General features: G+C 51.5%; 1 protein-coding gene across 1 annotated transcript in view; it reads right to left on the bottom strand.

Moving 5' to 3' along the window:
* The window catches only part of Pepd (peptidase D), a 115,630-nt gene that overhangs the window by 84,705 nt on the left and 7,411 nt on the right, over positions 1–23,514 (bottom strand). Inside the window, exons 2-6 of the mRNA XM_027941411.2 lie at positions 21,955–22,138; positions 20,136–20,263; positions 11,762–11,825; positions 7,577–7,624; positions 5,838–5,899 (exon numbers count right to left, since the gene is read on the bottom strand). Of these exons, the coding sequence (XP_027797212.2) occupies positions 5,838–5,899; positions 7,577–7,624; positions 11,762–11,825; positions 20,136–20,263; positions 21,955–22,138 (486 nt within the window). The remainder of the gene's footprint in view (positions 1–5,837; positions 5,900–7,576; positions 7,625–11,761; positions 11,826–20,135; positions 20,264–21,954; positions 22,139–23,514) is intronic.

Here is a 23,514-nt window from a genome sequence, read left to right as displayed (position 1 = left end):
AGCTAGAGAAAGAACAAATAAAACCAAAAAAGATTAGGAGGAAATTTAAAAGAGCACAAATTAATGAAATAAAACAGGAGATGAAAAAAACGTCAAAAGTTGCTCTTGGATAAGATGAACGTAACATAAAAGATGACCCCAGGAGACAAAAATTATTAGGTCAGGGCACCTCTCTGACCCAGGAGAGCCATGTGTGACCCAGAGCTCAAGCTATTGGAGAGACAGCTGGGGAAAAATGATGTGGCCCAATAAAGTAGAAGTCTCGGCAGAGGAGACTTGGCAAGCCTTCAACTCTCGTCCAAGACCTGCTCCATCTCAGGTTGGGATACCACATGCAAGCACATGCAAGGCTCTGAGCTCCTGACCTGCAAGCCAGGGACTCTCCATGGCTTCACTACTAGTGTTTGAAAACATCTAGGTAATGCCATGGTTGTGAGGCCAGCAGCCTTGCTCTTGGCTGAGCCAGCTGACCAAGAAGCAGGGAGAAGGGAAGAGAAAGGCAAGCACAACCAGCAGGTGAAGAGGATTCCAGATCTGATTCCTAACTATAAGCAGGACTACTTGATTCAAAGTCAACCTAAATGCTGTAGAATCAAAGACCTACTTGTGAAATATCAAAGAGGCTAGAGGCAGCAAGGTAGTTCAGGGTGAAGAACAGAGTAGCAGACAACATAAATCAAGACACAACACAGACACTGCTGCCCATTTTGCCAAATGTCACTTTGACCTTAGGAAAAGCAATGGCCAATCTACCTGACAGCCAGACAAACTAGCAAAATTTCACTTTACACAATATGTATGTACACACACATGCACAAACACATAAACAGCAGTGACCCAGCACAAAATGACTCAGAGCACACGCGCGCACACACACACACAAAGATGGGCATATGCTTAGAAAAAATACACCCAAGTGTGTACACAATAGTCATATGCTTGAGATACACACAATAGACGCTAGTCCCAGTCTTACCCTATCCATGGTCAGGGGGACATGTTCCAAGACCCTCTATGGATACTAGAAACCACAGAGAATAGGGAATCTTATCCTATATATACATATACATCTATGATTAAGTTTAATTTATAAATTAAATACATAAGAAATTGACAATAACTAATAATAAAGCAGAACGATTATACAAAAAGACAGTAATAAAAATTCCAGCGTCATTACTTTTGCTCTTTGGGGCCATTATTAAGTAAAATAATAATGAACACAAACACTGGGATACAATGACAGTCAATTTGATAAGTAACACAGCTACCAGTGACTAACGGTTGGGTAGCATGTGTAACATGGATACAATGGACAAAGTGATGACTCATGTCCTGAGCAGGAAAGTGTAAGATTTGATCATGCTACTACTCAGAATGGCATACAATTTAAAACTTACGAATTGTTTATTTCTACAATTTGTCCTTTAATGTTTTTGGCCCTCCATTGACTATGGCTAACTTACCTCAAAAACCAAAACCACAGAAAGCAGGGACTACTGTATATGCCCAAACACATAGATACAGGTTTATACACACAAACACACACTAAGTTACATAAACTTAGAAGCATGTGAACAAACACAGACACACACACACCCATTTGGACAAGGATATATTCAGATATACACAAAGACCCAGATCCAGATAAATAGATACAGATACACAGACTCCTATAAACTGATGTATATACACAGACACACACAAATGTACATTCAGCCACAAAAACATACAGAAGGAAACACATTCAGATGCACAGAAAAGAGTTCAAAAGACAGTATTGATGGGTTTAATTCTGGATAATGAAACTTGAATATTCCATATTTTTACCTCTGTGCTAACAGCATTTTTCTATGATGACTGTATATCAATTATATAAAATCAACAACAAAACCCACCAATGGTCAAAAGAAAGCAAGAATGTCCTGGAAGAAGACGGTAATTTCCTGGTACGCTCTAAATATGGGGTAAGCAATAAAGGGGTGAACAGGGTGGGCTTGACTTCCTGCGTGGGCCTCTAGCTTCAACCCTGGAGGGTCTAACCCAATGCATGAGGCAGACCCCCAACTCTACTCCCTGCTAGGGGGTGGGGCAGGTTCTCCCCTCATGGAGACTTCCATGGAATTTGAAACCCAATCCTAAATATTAATTTGTTATGCAAGTTAACAGTAGCCAGAAGCCAAGGTCCCCAAACCACAAATTGGCATTTTGTTATAATTATCAAGTTTTAATAATGTCCCTCTACTTCCTGGGTTTTAAAATTCACATCTTTGAATATTAATATTCCTACATTAACAACCCCCAAATTCAGCATTTCACATTTAACTGCTTATTTAAATGGAATTAATTTGTAACCAATTGTCTTCAAATATCCAAGGCAATTTAAGTACATGCCAAAAGATAAGAAATATGCTTATCCTGAATAACCAGCTGATGTAAAACAGGGACCATATTTCTCTCTCAGACAGCCTATGAAATGCAGTCTATAACTTGCTGTCCCCATGCAGGACTCCTGGGCACAGACTCTGCCTGCCTAGAAGGGAACTGTCTCATGCCAGGGATGCATCCCTATTAAGTGAGGCAAATCAAACCTAAAAAATGGGGGGGCCCTCAACTCAGACAGCATGGCCCCCTAAAGACCATTTTCTTCCCTTCATGGTCAGCCTCCCCATCTCAGGAAAATATGCCCTGAAATCTATCATCTCCTCAGCAGCTAACAAAGACCCATCACATCTGACAGGGTTCCCAGGGTGCAGCAATCAGGTGCTCCGTGGAGCCTGGGTACCCAGAGTCCACAGGAAGAAGTCTCAATTCCTCTTTACTGCAGGGCTCCTCTCCCCGTCTCAGCTCTCTGGCCTCCTGTGCGTCTACCACCCACCCTGCCTCTGCCTCCCTTCCCTCTGATGCCACCCTCTATCATCCCTATCACTGTGAGACCCCAAGCCCTCCTGCAATGGGCTGATCGCCTCTGATCCTGGGAGCTAAGGGAGGTCTGAGGCCAAGGTTGAGCCCAAGTGGAAGGAGTTAGCCTCCTCCTGTCTGCGAGCAAAAGCAAAGGCAGCCTGAGAGGGCCCATCAGGACAAACTGAGAGGCCAAACCTGAACTTCTGTTGAAGTGGGAGGTTCAACAAAAATCCAAGACGGAGGTACAGCAGAGATGTTTAATATGGTCAAAAGCAAAAATTCCAGGAATAAGGAGCTTCATTAGGGCAGTGAGAGGCAACTAGGGACACAGCAGTTGAGAACTGGAAAGTAGGACGACAGCAAGATTCATCTTGCTTAGGAAACAGTCTATTATTATCCCCAGCAAACAGCTGGAGGCACTCAGCAGGCAGGTGAATGTGGTCACTGAGCCGCAGTGGCCCTCAAGGACAAGGTCTCTTCCCAGCCCAGTGCAGTGGTAGAATTGAGGTGCTGGTCAATTCTCCACCTGGGTGGTGGGAGGCAGGGGACTGAGCTATACTCAGAGCCCAGGAATACAGAGGTGACTTCCTGGAGGAAGGATCAGGGAGCACCTGGAGGCAGACGCCAGAGCCACAAGTCAGTGCCCATGGGATACTAGGTAGGGGGCACCTGTGAAGGATCCTTCCCCAGCGGAGCAACCCCTGGTTGTGAAGTTACACCAAGAGAATGGTGAGATGTGAGGCCCAGAGAAGAGGCCTGAGGGGACACACCTGCCTGGGGATAGAGGAGAAGGGAGACCAGGAGACCGGGAGATACAAAAGCAAAGAAACAGGTGGGAGGGCTTTCCCCTGCTGCACTCAACCAATCAGGGACCTCAGCCAACTGCCCATCATGTGGGTGTGAAAATAAATCTACCCAATGCCCATTTGGAGGACAGTCTCTTAGCCCAGACAAGCAGATGAAGACCTGGAGACCACCAGTCAGCCCACATCTGGACCAGACTGTGTGCCACAGATGGTGCAATCTATGTGCCAGGGGAGATGATGCAAAATTAAGCTCGCCCTTGGCTCTCTGAAAATCATCTCCAGATGCTGAGGTAGTGGGTAAGGGCTTGTGGAGCACAGGACCCTCAGGGCTTTGGGGGACTGTGGAGATTCATGGGAGTAAGAGGGGAACAGGGCAGGGTCTGCTTAAAAGAGGGAGAAAGCTGGAGTTTACAGTGATGTGGGATGAGGCCTCCACTTCTGACTCCCCCATAACGTGACGGTGGCCCTGACTCTTTTCTGTGAACCTCATAGAGCAGCCAGCAGAGGTCTGCCTCAGGGACCCCATCCTGAGCTCCCCACCCAGGACCACACCTGCCACACCAACTCACTGTGTGGTCTGGGGGAAGCTCAGCCCTCTGTAACAGAGATCTCCAAAGAGACAAGAAAAGGCCCCACAGCTAAGAGGCCCTGCATCTCACCATCACCTGGGAACGCCCGCCATGCTGGGCCTATCTAGCCCACTGTGTAGATGTGAAGACAGGCCCACACGGCAAGCAACTACTAAACAGCAGCTCCATGCAGACTCTGGGTGAATGGGATCTCTTTAGTCCCCACAAGAAGCCCAAGCAGTATCATGTTATGTGTGTGTGTGGGGGGGGGGGGCAAGGTCACAAAGCCAGTCAGGGTACCCCTTCAAAGCTCAGGGCTCTGCCCGAGGAAAGACCTAGGAGTGGACATAAGGATGCTGTGGAGATGGTCCGTGGTGTTGGTCAAGGAAGCTGAGCAGGGCCTTGAATGCAGGCACCTGGGTCATGGGGAGGCCTAGCCCTGGACAGCAGCAGCTGACTGTGCCCACACTCCCCCCAAGGGCCTGAGGACAGACAGCAGTTCCAGCTCCATGGTCAGCATTTCAACAAGCAGACTAATGGCATAGGAGGCAAGGCCACTTTGAGCAAACTCCCTAGAGGATGCAGAGATTTGTACAATGGAAAGAAGCAAACCTGATACCCACACCCCCTATCTCAGCGCTCTTATCACTGGGAAAGTGATACATATTCATGAGCTCATAATCCTTTCTAATCACCACTACATCACACATACGCACAAACTCCTGCAGCTCAGGTTCATACATAATTATAAGGAGCTTCCTCCGTCACTGCCTGGGTCCACCAAAGGACAACAGAGGACGCAGCAGCTACAGTGAATGTGTGGTGGAGGAGGATGCTAGCGGCCCAGGTTCATTCAGGAGCAAGGCTGGGTGCTGTCCACTGTCCACACTCAGCAGCCTGGAGCAGGGCCTCTCTTTGAGGGCTTGTCTGCGGCAGGGTCAGCCCAGCATTGTAGGCCCACAGATCCCTGAAGCTGGTCCCGAGTCAGCCTGGGGACACAGCATAGTGGATAGGCAGTACTCTCTGGGGGCCACAGGGTGACGAGATGACAGTGAGGTGAAGGTGCTCCTCTCCCTGTGACCAACAGCTGCCCACCTGCCTGGAGAGGCCTAGAAAGGGAAAACTGCTTCCTAAGCAGGGTTTGGTGACTCATCTCAGAGCTCAGTTGAGGAATACAGGCAGATAAAGGGACACTACCTGAGACTAGGGAAGTAGGGGACACAAGAAGTTGTTGAGAGCTGGACTGGGAGAGGTCAGTGGCCAGGAGTAACGGGAGGGCCCATATGGCAAACAGTGTGATCCAGAGAGACCATGCACAGCTGCTAGAGCCGGGCACTTGCGTCATAAGGCACAACAGAGAAGGTTTGCGCTCCTTAAAGCAAAAATAGACAATTTAGGCCAATAATTTTAAAACCATTTCCTCAAAATGCCCAGCACCAAATCCATTTTTCGAATGTTCCTCTGTGTATTTCACAGCTCATGTATACACTGGGGAAGACCCTCTGGCCAAGGAGCAAGTACATGAGGGATGGACAGACAGCCTGGGACCCGCACTCACTTGCTGATGCCCTCAAAGGAGGCTTCCCTGCACACGCTACCGCTGTCGGTATTGACACCACGCTGCAAGGAAAGGGAGAGAGGGTGTAAGAACACACACATGTCACACGGGGGCCACACAGTGTCCCCATAGCCTGCACAGGAGACCCTACCTCCTCCAAGCAGGCTCAAGATAGGGGAAGTCAGGGAGCCCCAACTCTGAACCCAAAAACCCTCCCCCTCCTGCCTTTCCCTTACCCATGAGGCCCCCACTCCCACCCTGGCCAGGCAGCTCCAACCCAGGCCCTCCTTTCTGCACTGCAGCTTGAAAAGCAAGTCAGGAGCCTCATGTTTCCCACAATGTCCCAGGTACACAACAAGGTCTCCTCCATGGATGGGTCAGAATACTCTGATGACACCAGCTAGGGTGCTGGGCCCAGGTAGGGCCCAGGCAAGAAAAGTGGGTACCAGGAACTGCTCACCACCACTACCAACTGCTCTGCCCAGGCTGGGCCTTATTATCTCTCTCACCCACATGTGTCTCACTAACAGGGGTATCAGCAGCACCCCCAAGCCCCCTTATCTGCACAGATATGACCGATCGCGGATCAAAAATAATTGAAAAAAAATTGCATCTGTACTGAACTTCTTGTCATCATTCCCTAAATCTACTGCATAGGTTATTTCCATAGCATTTACATTAGATCAGGTATTATAAATAATCCAGAGATAATTTAAAGTATATTAGAAGAGATATATAAGTTATACAAATACTATGTTATTTTACATAAAGAACTTGAGCACCTGGAGGTCTCGATATCCAAGAGGGTTCTAGAACCAAACCTACAGATAGAGGGATGACTGTACTATCAAATCCAAGGGTGTGGGATCTACATTAGACAGGACTGTTGTGAAGCTGTTCCACCCCTATCCTTTTCCTAATTGTAAGGAGACTTCACGTGGAAATGGACCAAGTGGAAATGAAACAAGAGATTCAGAGAAAAAGATGCCCCACAGCGAGGCAAGGCATTTTAAATCACAACTGCTTTCTCAAGAACTTCAGGCCAATCGATGTCTCACCGCATACCCAAGACACTGGGCCATCTCTGACCACAAGCATCGAATGCAACCTTCCTTCTTAGCCACCAAAACAGCAGCACAGAATAAATAAACCAAGGACTAAAGAAAAAAAAATCACCAAGAACTATTCCTGTAAAAATCAATTAACAAAGGAAAGAAGGGTCACTTTGGAAGGATCATGTAGATGAAACTCCCAAAGTCAAAGAAGAGCAACGAAGCGCGCTTCCCCTCTAGACATCCCACAGCAAGCGAGCCCAAGCCCTGCCAGGTGCCGGGAGCCCATGCTGCACTCCAGGCTGGGCTCCACTGCCCAGCTATCTGAGGAGGGAAACCAAGGGTGTTTTTCAAATTCTATTAACGACAAGTTATATGCAAATGCTACTGAGGGAGGAGTAAACTATCATTCCACACCGCAAAGCCCATGAGCTCGGACCAACATGACTGCATCTTCCAGCAGGTGTTAACCCCATGGTGCCTCGTCCATCACGTCCCAGGGACAAGAATGGGTCCTGGACACAGTCAGCCATTCAGACTAAGAAAACATGGCTACTATTACCAATGACCATTCCTCCCCATTTCCTAATTCTCCCCTACCACTCTGACATTAGCAGGGAAAGGTTGCTCCCTAAAACCTCTTCTCTGTACTGAACACTGCCCAGCTCCTAGACACCAGCCACTTACCAAGGTTAGGAGGACAGAGGGGTTCTGTGATGTCAGGATACTGGCAATCTGAAAGGTAAGAAAGAAAAAAAAAAAAAACATTTTACCATTTTAGAGCAATTGTGAAGAAGTCTGCTGGATATAATATATCTCCATTACTTAATGATAGTGCACATTAATACAGCAGGTCCTTAAAATAGGTGAGACTATTGTCCCATTCTGCAGAGGAGGAAACCAAGGCTTACACAGGTCGAAGAACTTCTGAAAGTCACACAGCTATCAAGTGGAAGAGAAGGCTTCAAACCTAAGCCTGGCACGGGCCTCCAGGTACCAGCAGATCCTAGTTCCAAACAACCAGACCCGCCCACCCTCCAGGCTACCACCTCTGCCATCTGCCAAGAGCCAGTCCCACCAGCCCAAAACCCTCAGGCACTGTCCCACCAGCTCTGCAACCCCAGGGAAGACACCTCCCTCCCTGCCCCCCATTCTCAACTAGACTGAGAGAGTTAGCCATCCCCAACTCCACCCTTTGGCCTCCAGCCCATCAGTTGCTCTCCAGTTCCCCACGCCCTACCATAGCCCACTCAGATGCCCTTCTCAGCAGGCCAGTCGCTTCCTCCTCCGCCGATACCCCACACAAGTTCAACTCTCCACATCCCTGCTCTCCTTTCAATGGGACCTCTGCCCAGAATGCCTTCCCCCCATCTCCACCACTCCACCCCGTCTGCATCCCCAAGGCAGGCTCATCCGCCCCTCCTCTACGACCTCACCAGCAGTCATCAATTCCCCAGCAGAGCCACCATCAGTCAGCATTAGCTGTGACTCCTGCACCCAAGAGTGCCACCGCCCTGCAAGGAGCAATTTCTTCCTCTCCAGACCCCCACCCTAGTCTGCCTGTGTCTGGGCTACTGAGTTGGCCCCCTCCCCCTGCAGCCCCTGCCCTAAACTCTGACACCCTGGCCACTGTGACAGTAAGGAGGACATGTTGCTGTTTTAACAGACTGACTGAGCTGTCACTGACATACTCTACAATGAATATATTTTAAGTGGACATTTTGACATAATGTATATACATCTATTTTAATACAGAGATGCTCCCAGAGAAAAGCTGGAATATTCTGAAGCATCACAAACAATATGGATGTGCAGCTACTCTTGAACAATCAGAGTTCAGCACATGACAATAAAGTGCACCTGCAATCCCATCCTGGGAGACTTTTTAGCTCTACACATAAAAACAGAGATCTGTAATGACATTTGGATCATACGAAATTACACGGTTCACTTATTTCCTGTCATTAAATATTCTTCAAACACGCAATTTTTAGCAGTCACTACCTCTGGGGATGATAAACGTTCAATAAGTCCTTGATTATGGCCTGTGCCAGTCATCTTACACCCATCATCTCATTTAACCACCCATGAAGATGCTGCCACCACGGCCAGATTTCACAAATGAGAAGGGCTTGTGGGCTAGAGAACTTGCCCAAGATCAGAGCTAAAAGATGGCAAAGCCCAGATTTGAACCTATGACTGTGTAATACTCTCTGAATGGACACAGCATAATTTATTCATCCTTCTATTGGACATAAATTATTTCTAAGGATGAGCGATTATAAATGTTGTGATGAACATCTAGCACATAAGGCTTTATTTCTTTAAAATTAAATTTCTTAAAAAGCTTATTTCCTTTAGAAAGGAAGGAAGGAGGGAGGGAGGAAGGAAAAAAACAAAGTTGATTCAGTTGGGTCAAAAGCTGTATACCGTGTCAAGGCTTGTGATGCCCATTGTCAAGTTACCCTCCAGATTCATACCAACCACCCTCCCTCCAGCCATGCCCGAGGCTCCCTCTCCCCATGTCCTGTCCATCACTCCCTCATTCACTCTGAAACTGCTCTAAAAATGAAGCTCTAAGCTCTAAGCCTTGGTCCCTTCCACTCCCCAGCCCCTCCCGCAGGAGGGGGAGGCTCAGGAAAAGGAACAGAGCCGCCTCACTGCCACGGAGCAGGTCCTGCGTGTGTTGTTATGTTGACACGAAGGGTCTACATTCATCAGCACACAACGATTCTGTCAATTACAGCAGCAGAATCAGAGAACGAGAAGGCACTTGGGGATTGTATCTGCTATTGTCCTTGGGAGAGAGGAGCTGGATAACAAATGTGCGGGCTGATGGTTTTTCTCTCCACAACGACTCTCTGGACGTGCTGGTTAGGGATAATGGAGGAGAAAGCAGCCCTCGCCATGCTGCCTGACGCTCAGATGGATCGAGGCCCGACACAGAGAGCAGGCTGTGCGTCTGCGAGGCCTGGCAGGGCAACATCTTTTATTGATCACAACTACTTCAGTGGGCCCTGGCTACCTCTGCAGCTGTGAAACCTCTCCCGGCCTGGCAGCTCCATCAGCCCTTCCCCATGGAGACCCATTAGGGTGACGTTCTCATCGGCACACTCTGAAGCTGTGTCTCAAAAATTAAGGGAACACGATGTGGCTGTATCCCGCTGACTCAAAATGCAGCCCCCACACAGGACAGCACAGTTCTGTCAACCCAGGGCCTCATTTCCACAGAGCAGTGGCCGCTGGGGACACATCAGCTCTCCCCAGCCAGTGCTGTTAAATGCCCCGGCTGTGCCGCAGGCCATGGCCAGCATTGATCTCCCAGGCAGCCTGGCCTCCCGGGCAGGTCAAGGTAGATAGGCATCCACAGCATGCTTCAGAGCCTGGTGGGCACGGCCACCTCATGCATTCCCCTAATCAGGATGCCAACCAGGCCTGTGGCCACTCTTCACAAAGGAATTAGTCATGCCTTCACCAGTGTTGCCGAGAGCGCCCATCTGGCTCCAGAGAGCTGGGCTTCGCCATGCAAGCACTAAAGCTCTTCAAAGTAAACCCTCGTTCACAGCAGTCTCTTGAAACATTAGTGCACACTGGTGGCCTGCAATGCTTTTAAAATTTTGAATTTGTTTTTAAAATGGAAACATCACAAACAATATGGATATGCAGCTGAACAACTGGAATATCCAGCAGACCTGGGCCAGGAGTTCTGCAGAACAGCGGCCCCTTTAGAGGAGGGGTGGCTCTCCCTGCCCCCCCACCCCCCAACTCCCTGAGGTATCTCTACCCCGGGGCTGGGGGGCAGGCAGCATCTTCCCTGTGGTGCTGTGGTTGTTTCTCTAACATCTGTCCTTTCTGGATCTGAGTTGGTGACCCCAGTGTCTCTGAACATCTGCCAGGTGCCCTGAAGGAGAGAAAGTGCACAGAGCATACCCTGCACGCCACTAGCCCCCAGCTGGGTCCTCGCCGCGTTGCAATGCCTCAAGTACCACTCACGGGTCTCCTGAGTGTCCCCTTGTCAGGGAAGCTACCATCTCAATAATTAAACTCAGGCCCCTATATGAGGAGAGGGGAACTGGAAAGCCCAGTTTGCATTTTATATGTGATATCAAGTGAGTAGCAATGGCCTGGTGGGGTGGGGCTCTGACTTGCACAAAACTTGAAGGTTGTGCTGGTGCCCCGAAACAGAGCGGAGGGGCCTCCTGTGTGCCAGGCAGTGGCCACAGCATCACAGAGCCTTGGTCATTTGGTCACTTGGACCACAGAGCTAGCTAGTGTCACCAATGCCACAGCCCTCTCAGCAGTAGAAGCTGGAGGAGAACCCTTCCGTCTGCCTGGAACACATTCAAAGCCTCAGGAGGACAGTCATACACTTAACCAGGTCACATCACACCTGCTGGACAACCAGGCTGGGAAGTGGATTTAAGTCAAGAGACCTCCAACTCCACCCACCCCACCAGCCTTTCACTGCCCTGGGTTCTCTAGACAGTGGCACCTGTAGCTGGCAAGGGCCTGTAAGGAAGCCTCCTGACACACAGCCTCAGGCCAAGCCCAGGGGTTCCTTTGGTCAGACCTAAGTCCCTGCTTCAGGCAAGCTGCCTCTCAGAGAAGTCATCCCCTGGTGCATCTCAGTGGCCACAATCCAGGTCACCAGGCATTTCCACCTAAGTCAGAGGCAATACCCAGGGCACAAATGGCTTCCTCCGAGAAGTCCGAAGTGCACATTTCCTGCCAGCTCTGAGTGAGGTTCTCCTCAGGGCTGGTGGCCAGGCAATGGTGTCCGCAGGCTGTGGCAGTGGGAGGAGAGGAAATTCAGAAGCAGAAGGGTTACTGAAGCCAAGGAGCTGCTTGAGAGAGCAGGCATCAGCAACTTACCTCATCTGTATACTGGACGGCGTCCACAGCATATTTCTCCTTGAAATGCTCCTTGGAATGGATCCTCAAAAGGAAGCACAAGGAATGCCAGGGTCAGGGTTTAGTAATGGCTCAGCGTGGCCACTTTCTTGCTTTTCATGCCTAGGCCGAAGCCCCGGGCCCATTTGGAGTGGACACAGAGCGGATCTGCCCAGCAGAACTTGAGGACAAGGACACTGGGCCAGAACGTCACCTGCCTTCTTAGACACCACCATTCCCAGGGACCTCCACCCCTCTTGCCTGCAGCAAGCAGATGCAAATGCCCCCTCTTTCCAAGATCTCTCTCCACCACCGCAGAGCCTGGCCCAGACAGTATGCACAACCCTTAGAACATGAAGCAAGCAGCCTCCTGGCTGTAATGGAGTCTCTTTAAAGGAAAGTTAACAAATTAACATTTTAAAGAAGTTAATATCAGTATTACTCAACAGGATGAGAAAAACTTAAGCTGAATCATCAATCCTGAAAAATCAGCCAATGAGAAGAGACAGGGCAGATGAGGTTGGGCAGCCCTCGCCCACCTCACCCACCTTACAGTGATGTGCCTGGGGGTCACAGCTATGCCAGGCAGACCTCACGCTGGGTCCAGCAGGCCACCACCCCCACTCTCAGGCTCCAGGTCAGCAGATGAGTCAATGTCACTGCTGGTGACAGAACTTACATATGGAGGAACACTAACTACATGGGGGAAGGCCAGCGCCAGCCAAGTCCAATGACGCACGCTCACACCATCCACGCCATCCCCCCTGGCAGCAATGTCATCACAAGGAGTCACCTGTGGGAGACCACTTGCACGTGACTGAGTCACACTCCCCGGCTGGGTGCTGAGGCACTCAGTCACAGAAATATGGCAGAGCTTTCCCCCACTTTCTTGGGTTTGAGAGTTGGTGTCTCGTGCATGGGTGTGTCTTCCTACAGCCCCATGGGTGAAGCTATGCTCACCTGTTCCTTTGAAATATAACTCCTTGCCTGGTTTAGGATAAAATCTTCCATGGAAGTGCCTTGTGTGTGTCCCCTCCTCTTACTGTGCCCTTGGGTGTGGCCTACCCAGATGTCAGTCAACCTGCTGATGGTGGACATCATGAAGATAGACTCAGCCCCCTGAAACCTGACCCCTTGCCTCATTTGAACAGCTTCTCCTCAATAAAAGGGGTCAGCGTGTGCTCTCGCTCTCTCTTCCTGCGGACCCTTAAGGTCAGAGGTGCCGACACAGCGACCCCAAAGAAAAAGATATTTGTGTCTCTTGTGTGGTTATTTTGCGCAGCCCAGTCAGCCCAGTTCAACTGGAGTAATCCCTGAGCCTTTTAGTCGGGAGAACAGAAACCCAGCAGTCACCTCCATCCTTGCCCTGCCAGGCTACCTGTGGTCTCACAGCATTGTCATCAGCAGGTGTCACACCCTACACTGGCCTCAGACAAAGCACAGCAGATGGTTTCCGGATTCTGCTTCCTGGGCCCTCAGGGGTTATATGATAAGAGGGTATCTAGGGAGTCCCAGATGAAATAGGGGAGGCACTGAACTTCAGCACTCAGAATGAGTCCTTAAAGACTCCTACATCCAAGGCCTGTGTGACATGAATGACCAAAAACCAGAATCCCACAGCTCTCCCTGGCCCTCCACCACTTCCCTCTCCACAAGAACAATCCTCGGGAACTGACTGCCAAGAGGGTAGGCCACAGGACCTAGGGCACAGTGGTGGGCTGTGCGAGCAGCAGCAGAGAGCTCACAGGCACTCAGGGTGAGCTGGGTCAGGCAGAAAGCCCACCTCAGGGTCCAGAGTCTGGTTTCAGTGTGGTCGGCTGCTCACCACAGCCCAGAATGCCCTCAGCTTTTCCTCCCTTTCGGCCCTTCAGATGTGATCACTGGGTATCAAGCTCTTACTGTTAATTAAATTTGCACAATTCAGTCACATTAACTTCCACGTTTGAGACAGGACTCAAAAGTTTAAATGGCCAAGGTCTGACACCTCCATTAGCATGGCCCCAAGCAGCTCCAGGCAGAAATGGATGACAAGTACCCCCCAGCAGGATTCTGGAGGTCCCAGCTGCAGGCTGGCTTAGAGAACTGGCAGGTCCTTCGCTACTGAGCAGCGACTCTCTTGGCAAGTAGTTGACCTTGCAAGTGGCACAAAAACAAGAACCAGAAAAGCAAGAGGCAGGGCCATCAGCAAAATGTGTTGCTGGAGTGTGGTGCACGCCTGTAATCCCAGCAATTCGAGAGGCTAAGGCAGGAGGATCACAAGTTCAAGGCCAGCTTCAGCCAATTTATCAAGACCCTATTTCAAAATACAATAAAAAGGACTGGGGAGGTAGCTCAGTGATTGAGCACCCCTGAGTTCAATCCCTAGGACCGGTGGTTGTGGGTGTCTTGACCATATCCACTGCGATTGCCAGCTCCACAACACATGCCTGCATCCTCAGCAAGTCCCCAACTCTGCCCAACTCTGGCCCCTTTCACTTCATTACCTCCAGTGATAACAGGCATGGAGGGCAAATTCCCAATGGATTCATAAAGTTCATCGGATCTGACTTCAAAGCCAGCCTCCATGGCTCCTACAGAGAGGCATCTCGGCTACGTGTAGGTAGGCACCTGGCCTTTCCATCTCCACTCCAGTAGGAGTCCTAAATCCTCCCACCTCACTGGAACCATCCTGCTGAAGGAAGCCACCTGCCCTTCCAACCCAAGAGTCTTGTCAGTTAGTCCTCATGGGGAGGTCTCCAGCCAGTAAGCCTGAGGTCAAGGATTTCAGCAGGAAACCAAAAGAGGTACCAGCAAAGGGGAGGTGAACTAAGGGAGCTGAGATCTATGGGTGACCCCAGGGGATGTGCTCACCTATCCACTCCTTCTTGGTGGCCACAGCCCTTCCACTCACTGATCATGGAAGCTGAGCTGAAGCACAGGAAGCTAGCCCACAGGAGAGCCTGCTACTGCCACCCCAATATCAGGAAGAAGCGGGCATAGGCGCCAGACCCACCAAATGCCCTTTGCCAAATCAGTGCTTGCCCTCCTCAGTGATGCCAATGAGACAAAAAGGGCCTCCCTAGCAACAGGCCTGATTCTTTATTTGACAATTAAGACCTGAAGACTTATAAGCATTGTGTCTGGCACCGTGCACTTAATTCTTGTCAAAGGGCAGAAATAATTAAGTTTCAATAGTACTTATTTTTTCATGTTTTGGAATTAATTATAGTAAAAATCATTTAAATGTCACCTAAAGCAATATGCATGCCAGGCTACCATGTCACACCAGTCATCAGAACGCTTGGCAGCCATGATTTGGCAGGTTGATGGGAACAGGAGTAGCATGTCCACGGAACCCTGCCAAGCTGGCTGGAGAAGTCACTGAGTGGCTCTGAACCCACTGGAGAGGTCACTGAGTGGCTCTGAACCCACTGAGGGCCAGGCTGGCCAGAGCAGGAGATACCCACTTGGAGGTTCTACACCCTGTCCCACCTAGAGTCGGGGATCCAGAAAATAACTCATTCCAGGCCCCATCACATGGCAAATTTGAAGAAAAAAAAATTGGACTAGGAAAGGATGGGTCTGGAGGGAAGCTGAGGCTTCCGGTGCAATATTTTTCGTTCAAGTGCAAAGGAAGCTTTTGCAAAAAGAGAAGTCCTCTCACTCAATGGGATTCTCATCCTTCAGAGGGGGCCCACGCCCAGGGACCTGGCCAGTGCAGGCCTGCTCTGCTAGCAGCTGGGCCCCAGCAGGAGCCCAGAGTCAGAGCTGATATCTGCTTACTGTGCAGTGAGCGCCAACACCCCGCGCAAGGCCTCGGGTGGGAAGGAGACATTAAATTAATGTCACACAATGCAGACACGATGGAGCCCCTTGGAAAATGAAATTTCAAAGAGCAGGTCTTGGCGGCTAGCTGACCACCTGCATACAGTTAATGAATAAGTAATAGGGCCAAATTACAGCAGTCACCATCAATTTCCAGCGGCCAGAGCCTGCCTTCAGCTCCAAACAATGCCGCTGCCCTTCATTCCGTTCACAGCAGAACGCAGCGGCACTTGCTCCTGAGTGGAAGTCGGCAACCATTTCAAGATTTCATTAGGTTGTCAAAGAGAAAAGCAGCCCCCTCCAGAGCAATGCGGGCGTCTGATCCTAGAGACCTCTCCCGCAGGCGAGCCGGTGCATCGGCAACGCTTCCTGTGAGATGCTCAGCTCAGAGAGGCCCAGCAGAGAGAGAGGGGGTAAGCACAGGTGATTAAGACAGGCTTGCCAGGGGGTCAGCACAGCCCCAGAGACTAGGTGCTGGGAGGGTCTACGAGCAGCCCATGAAAAGCCAAAGGAACCCCACCAGCCCCTTCTCGGTAAGGCCTGTGCCCCTGGAAGATGGCCCCGCACATACCTCTGATAATAGAAGGAGCTGGGGTGAGGCCAGAGAGAGGTTGAGGAAGCTCTGTCCTCATGACCCAAGATGTGTGCATGAGGAGCTGTGCCATGAAAACACCAAACACATCACACACACACCCATGTCACAAACACTCCACATGCATCACACCACACACACACACACACACACACACACCCACACCCATATATCACTTCCTACACCAAAAGAAATCAGGCGCAGAGTCTCAGGTCCTCAGTCCTAGAGAAACTCACCTGCCACTCTTCTGGGCAGCCTGAGGCCCAGACAGGTATTCAGGAGGATGAGCACCCACTACCTACAAACTCAAGCTCGACACACTGTCTCTCATCCTACAGATTGGGTTTTTCAGAGGTTCCAGGAGAGTCCCTACCTTGGTCCAAAGTTGTTCACCCTCTATGGGCCCTGTGTCTTCCCAGGGTGTTAAATTAGAGAAGTAATTTCCTGTTCTGAGGACCCCAGACACCCCAAAACCAAAACTGCCATCAGCTAAGCCTGATTCTGATGAACTATTTTGATGAACACCCTTACATCAAAAAGACAACACAATTTCATGAACAAAGGCTGCAAATAAAAATGAGTTTAAAACTACCACTCTCCTGCTCCAAAAAGGGCCTAGGGTAAGGCACAGGCAGGCTCCAGGCTGCTCACAGCCCCCTGGGTGTCTGCAACCCTGACAGCAGCCTAGACAGCGAATGCAGGAAGCGGCAGATCCTGCAGACGGGGGTGTTGTTTCCCTGGGTGACTTTGGATTGCAGTATCTGCCAGATGGATTTTCAAAAGTCATCAGATAGAGACTCCGAAGGAAGCTGAGGAGCTGAAGGTCAAATGTTCAGTCTGGTGGGTTTTGATTGCAAAGGCCAGGTAATCCCATCAGCTCGTTCCCGGTGCCCTATTGATTATAGAAGTGTCTGGAAGCAGCCACACACATCAGATCTGGCCGACCCCCAACGCCAGCCTGAACAACCAGCCCCTTTGTCGCTGCCCCATTATAACCACGCCTTCTCTCCCAAAGGTTCGAGACGGGGGACTAAGAGAGGGTCATCACAGAACAGAGAAAGGGAAAGGCCTGCTGGGAGTGGCCATGGCAGGAAGCCAGGGCTGCAGGAGACAAAGATCTACTCAGGTGTGGGAATTCCCCTTGGGACCAAGGCTGCCCAGCACGGCCTGTCCAGCCTACACATGAAGACTTTTCCACCAGGGAGGACCACCCTACAGACCTGCCTGCACCCTCAAGGTCACCCAAGGCTATCTGCCTATCCTAGACAATGAGCGGGCAAGGCAAAGCAGTGGCAGACTAAAGGAGACTTCTAACAGCTTCTCTGAAACCCAGCTGTGGCCAAAGCATAGAATATTATTCCTGTATGCTCCAGAAAAGCCAGCTGCTAACTGCTGTTCCCTGACCAATAGGATACTGGGTTTTAAACCCTCAAGTCAAGTGCACAGGGTGGATGCGAGGAGACGTGTTGAAATTCGCTCAGGTTTAGCCACTGGATAGTGGACCTAAGGTAGAACCAGGTCCCTCCTCCCACAGCCCCAGAAGATGCCCACACTCAACCCATGGACAAGCACCCTCTGACTTCTAGCTAGAGCCAGTTCTTCATAAAAAGAAGTAAATAGGCAGAAGAGACATTCTCAGAGCCCCTCCTCCTCTTGATTCAGAAACCCCAGGTGAGGCCCTACAGACGCCCTGATCAGAACCTTCTGGAAGCTGTCTTTCTTACCACAGTCTCTCCCCACAACTCACAGACAGAGGCATCTGGTCTGAGAGCCGAGCTAACTCTCTGAGCAGTGAGCTCTCAGCAATTTCTGAGCCAAGAGGCAGGACCACAAAAAGGCTAAGAGGGCAGCCAGGTGAAAACTGCAGGTGCCACCCAGAGCCACGGGAAGCTCAGCACAGGGGCAGCAGCTACTACTCAGATGTGACTCACAAAGAAGGGCTAAGGCCACAACTCTGCTCCTGTGACCACCTTGGGGTGAAAAAATCTGCAAGGATCCTCTTACAGGGACCAGATCTAAACTCTTCAACAAGGTTGTTCTGGGTACTAGGGTTGGGTAACAAACTACCCTGACAGTCGGTGGAACAGAAAACCATTTATCATGTTCATGGATTTTCTAGGTCAGGCACTTGGAGCCCAGAGAGTATGCCTAAGCTCTGCTCCACAACACCTAGGACATCTAGACCTCCGCAGGAAGACTCGCTTCCATGGGTGAACTTACCACTGCATTTGACATCTAGCCTCTCAAGTTGCACAATGACACCACCACTTCTGAGCACCAAGATGGTCAGGGAATCCTGACCAGGGTCAGGGAAAACAGATTCCACTTTTAGATAGCAAATGGCCAGAAACGCTGCTGCAGTCAATTCTGGACATTACAATCTACCCCATCATTACTGCCTCATGTCAGTGTCAAAAATATAACCATCCCCACAGTGGCCACCACTGTAACGACAGCCCAGGTGGCATCTCATGAGCAGCACCACTATTATTTTGCAGGAAGGAACTGGAGCCCCAAACAGTGACCAGACCTATTCACCAGCCCCATGACCTCCACATGGACACTACACTGAACCACTGACAACATTAGCTCCCAACTTCGGCTCCAGGTCATGGGACCTGCACAGGTTGTCCCCCCACACTGGGCCAGTTTCCTCTATAAATGGGCATTCGCAAGGATTCAGCCACAAATGGAATACAAGTAGACAATAACTGAGGTCAGAATGGGAAGGCAGTGATCAGGTAAGGCCTCTCCATGACAGTGCAGCCATTCACACCAAAGGCCAACTTGATGGGGAGTGTCCACTCCCCGCCCTCCTTCTCAAGAGCCACGCCAGGAAAATATCCCCCAGGAGAAACAGAGCCGGCTTCTCTTCTATTGCCAATTCTGCCTGAAGCTGAGTCGTCATGGCAAAGCTGAAAGCCCAGAGCCAGGCTGGGATCCTCAGAGTAGAACTGATGCCAGTTTGTGGGCCTGGCCCCCCAACTCCAAGACAGCACAAGAGCTACATGCCAGGGCCAGCAAGGGAGGCTGTGGAGTCTGCACTAAAGAGCCTGTGAAGGGGAGGGGAGGCCACAAAGCAGAGGAAGTCCAGGCAAGCCCTGCAATGGCCTTGCCCTCTGCGAAAAGCCCAGAGTCCCTGCAGCAGCCAAGTGCCTTGTCATTCAAACCAGCCGTTGACTTACCAGCCCACCTGGTAATGAGCGTTCTGGGGCACTAGGCAGCAAAGGCTGCAATTTACACATTAGCCAAGAATAATCACTCTCCAGGCAGAAATGACAGGCTGGAAGGCGGGGAGCATTTAGCAGGATCCTCTGATCACCTCAAACATCCCTGGTTAAGCACAGCTTCTGCCTCAGTGCCTGCGAGAGGCAGGGACAACTCTCCAGAGGCCCTGGAGCTGGCAGGCACTATGGAGGATGGGGGAGGGGCAACTTCTCCTGGGGGACAAGGCCCAGTCTCTGACCCCACACCTGTGACACAGGACAGCTCTAAGGTCTCACCCTATCTCAGAGATAGGCCAGTGAAGGACAGGCTCATCTGCGGCCAGATACAGGAAGGAGTAATGTCCCCTCATGACGGTGATGGGCCCCAGACTGCTCTCCCTGATCCAAACCAAATCTACCACTTGGGCATATGCAGGCCCACACCACCCCCAGCAAGGCCAAGTGGATGTGACCACCCACCCACTGGGGCCAAAACCTCGGGCATTTTAACTAAGCTGAGAATCCTTGATTTCAAGATTAATATAGCCACCATACTCAGGTGTCTCTTCCCAACCAAGGCACAGGTTGCTAGCACAGAGCATGCCATCAAAGGCCCTCTCTTACCACCAACCTCTCCTCTTGTTACTGTGCCTCCTAGCCACCCACTGGCCCAACCTGTACTCCCACCCCCATTGCCACCCCCAGCCACCCAGTGGTCAGCAACCATGGTAACGTGGCAGAGACCACTCCTTACTTTCCCATCCAGGTGGCATAGCTGGGAGGAAGCCTGGGCACAAAGAGAGTGGATTTCCCAGTGTCAACATTGATGACGCCATAGCAGCCTGGCTCGAGGACACCAAATGCCCAGTGAAAGAAGGACTCCTGTGGACGGAATAAGGAGCCTGATTACCCAGTGATCAGGACAGAAACAAGAGGTAAGGGGGGGAGGGGGAGGCGAGCAGCAAACAGGGCCTTCTTTCCAGGAAACAGACCAGTGCCCTCATGCTCTTGGAAACTGACCCCCAACCCCACACAGCCCTCCCACCTCTGCTCTGGCTGCAGGCTTCCCATCTCACCCTGCCATGGCTTGGCAAGGGCAGCCCGGTGGCTCCTCTGAGCCTGCTCCAGGCCTCTCCAATGATGCGTGTTTTGTGTGTGTGCCCCAGTCTTCCTGTGCCCCCAGGCCCCCACCCACATTCCCCAAGAACATAGCAGGGTTGAGACACAGTGCCCAACAGCCCCACAATTCCAGCTCGATTCAGACACCCAGGCCAGACATCTACACCAAAATGGATTCCCTCATTTAGAACAGCTTACTTCCCCCAACCACCCCCGGGGCAGCTGATGACTTCAGTGTTTAGCAACAAGCACTGAGCTCAAACAACGTCATCAAGGTACGATGTGTAGGAGGAGCTCTTTTGAGATTTACCCAGCCAAACGTCAGTAAGAGAGCCCACAGGTGAATTTAGGAAACTGATCTTTAAACCACGAGAATGTAAACTTTAAGAAGCATCAAGCCTGGTCCAAAAAAAAAAAAAAAATTAGGGCCCCATGTTGCTGGCAGCTGGAGATTGTAGTCTTGCAGCTGCAGAAACAATGGGGCAGAGGGAAAGGACCCTTGGGACAGGAGGGGCTTTCCATAAAAAATAAAAAACAAACAAACAAACAAACAAAAACCTCTCCAATCACCCTCAGCAGAGGATCTCAGCCTGTCTGTGCCCTGCCAGGACAGACATGGTCTACCTGGGGAGGCCAGGCCTTGCTACTTCTCTCCACCTCAGCAACTCCTCACATTCCCTGTCCCACCACTGATGTGGATGCTGGCCCAGGTCCCCTAAGCTTTCTGTTCCCAGGGAGATTCTGGAATTCCCACTGTAGTTCGGCCTGGCAGCAGGGAGAAAAAGAGCACTAGACATGGAGTCCAAAGACAGGGTTCTAATCCCAGCTTCATCTCCTAACAAGTTATTACCCTTCTTGAGCCTCAGTTTCTTCATCTGTAAAGTGGGTATAATGCTAGGACCAACAGGCGTGAGCCCAGCCCAGGGTCTCCTGGCTTCATGGGCAAGGGTCCTTGTTCCTGGGGACTGAATGCTGCCAGCTATTCTCAGCTGAGGCCACCACATCCAGATAGGACAACACGGGGCTCCAGAACCAAAGGAGTTCCCAGACCACTTTCCAGCAGAGGAAACCAGGGAGGCTCAGCACTGGCCAAGCCAGGATGAAAGCCAGGCTCTGACTCCTGCTCAGACAAGCAGCCCAATCACACATCCCCTCTGGGTCCTCCTCAGTGCAGATGGCGTCCAACTGCAGGAACACACCCAGCCCACCCTCTGCTCGCCCACCCCTGTGCACACTAGCCCTCACCTGTCCGAATTCACCTGGCCTTTGGGGCCCACCCCAGTAGCTCCCCCTCCACGAAGCCGGCCTGCTGGCTCCCAGGAACATCACTTTTCTGTACATTGGCCTGAGGGAACTGAGCCTGGCTGGTGACAGCTCTGGACACTGAACCCCTCAGCATGGACTCCCTGCCCCCTCCACTACCCTGCACCTCCCGGGCAGCCCTGGAGACTCACCTGGCGGAAGATGACGCCAGTGTCGGTGCAGTAGCGCTGCGTCTCCTCGCCGCCCTGCAGCAGCACAGCCGAGCCGGGCTCCACGGCCACGTTCTTCTTCAAACGCTCACACAGGCGCCGCCGGTTCAGCGCGAAGAGTGCCAGCGGGACCTTCAGGGTCTCATTCCCCAGGGAAAAAGAAGGGCTGCAGAGACATAAGCACATGAGCACACAGGCACATCAGCACCTCCAAGGGTCCCACCGCCCAAGGTCTGAGACTGTGGGGGACCCACCAGCCTCGGCAAGCCAGTCAGAGCTCCACTGCTGTGGCTCAGAGATGGTCACTCGCTGGGCTGCCCGAGGGCCACAGGGCTCATCATCCACCCTGCCCTGCTGTCTCTGAAGGCCTGGCCTACCATGGGCTTGAGGGACAGCTGATCTGCTCAGGGGTGCAAGGGTGAGGCCACGGAGGGACAGCCTGCAGTGCTCAGAGATGTCACTCAACAACGATCACTCTCCAGGATCGTTCCCAGGAGCTCCCCGTCTGCTTAGAGCTTCCCGTGATGGTGGCCAGTGTGAAACAAGATCTGACCCAGACAACACTGGCATCTGACCGTGTTCCCAGCCTTCTGTCCCATTCTCCTCAAGCCTTTGACCCACAGCCTGGGTTTGCTGTCCCCACCCCAACAACACTCATACCCCAACCCTCTTAGCGCTCGCTCTCTTTCTCTCTCTCTCTCTCTCTCTCTCTCTCTCACACACACACACACACACACACACACACACACGGCACTCTGAGCTGAGTGTCTGAGGAAAAACCAGGACAAGATGACTCTGTGAGCAGGAGTCACAGGGGTACAGACCCCGCGAACAGCAGAGGGACCAACAAGGACGTCACTGAGGAGAGCCCCTCGAGGGGTGGGTAGAGCAGGGCCTGGTAGGGTTGGGAGGTGTCTCTCTTTGGGCTCCTCATGCCCTGCTGGATTCCCCGATCACCAGAAGACACAACTCGTGCCCAGCATCCTCCCCTCAAACCCCCCATCTGCCTCTGGACCCCCGAGGCTTCTCCTCCACCTGCACGGCCCCCCCACCCCTAGCTACTCATGGGCACTCCAGCAGCAGCTTCCCCTCAGCATCAGCCACAGTGGAGCACATTGGAACCCCTTCCGTCCTACAAAGAGAAAGAAAATGACTCCCCTGGTCCCCTGGCGGTCTACTTCGCCCTCCCTTCGCATTTAATATCCTCTAAAGAGTCACCCAGCCCATGTCCCCACCCATGGTCTGCCAACCCTTGCTCTCCCAGGTCCACCCCATCAGGTCTCTGTACCCCACACACAGCCCAGGGGACACGATGACCCCCTACTCCTGAATCTGCACTAGTCCCTACTAGTCCCCAGTCCCCGCCAGGCCTCTGTGTCCATGACACTGACTCCATCCTCCCTCCCTCCCTCCCCAGTGGCCAAATGTCCTGCTGGAGCCCCAGGGCTGGGTTCTGGACCTTTCCCTTACTGGGCTCCTTCCCACAGTGCCTTGGCTTTAAGCACCCAGCGACATCCCCCTCCAGATTCACAAAGGCCCTGG

The sequence above is a fragment of the Marmota flaviventris genome, chromosome 18 (assembly GCF_047511675.1).
Source record: "Marmota flaviventris isolate mMarFla1 chromosome 18, mMarFla1.hap1, whole genome shotgun sequence".
NCBI classification, from domain to species: domain Eukaryota; kingdom Metazoa; phylum Chordata; class Mammalia; order Rodentia; family Sciuridae; genus Marmota; species Marmota flaviventris.
The sequence above is the reverse complement of the archived record's forward strand: the minus strand, read 5'-3'. Positions and strand labels throughout refer to the sequence as shown.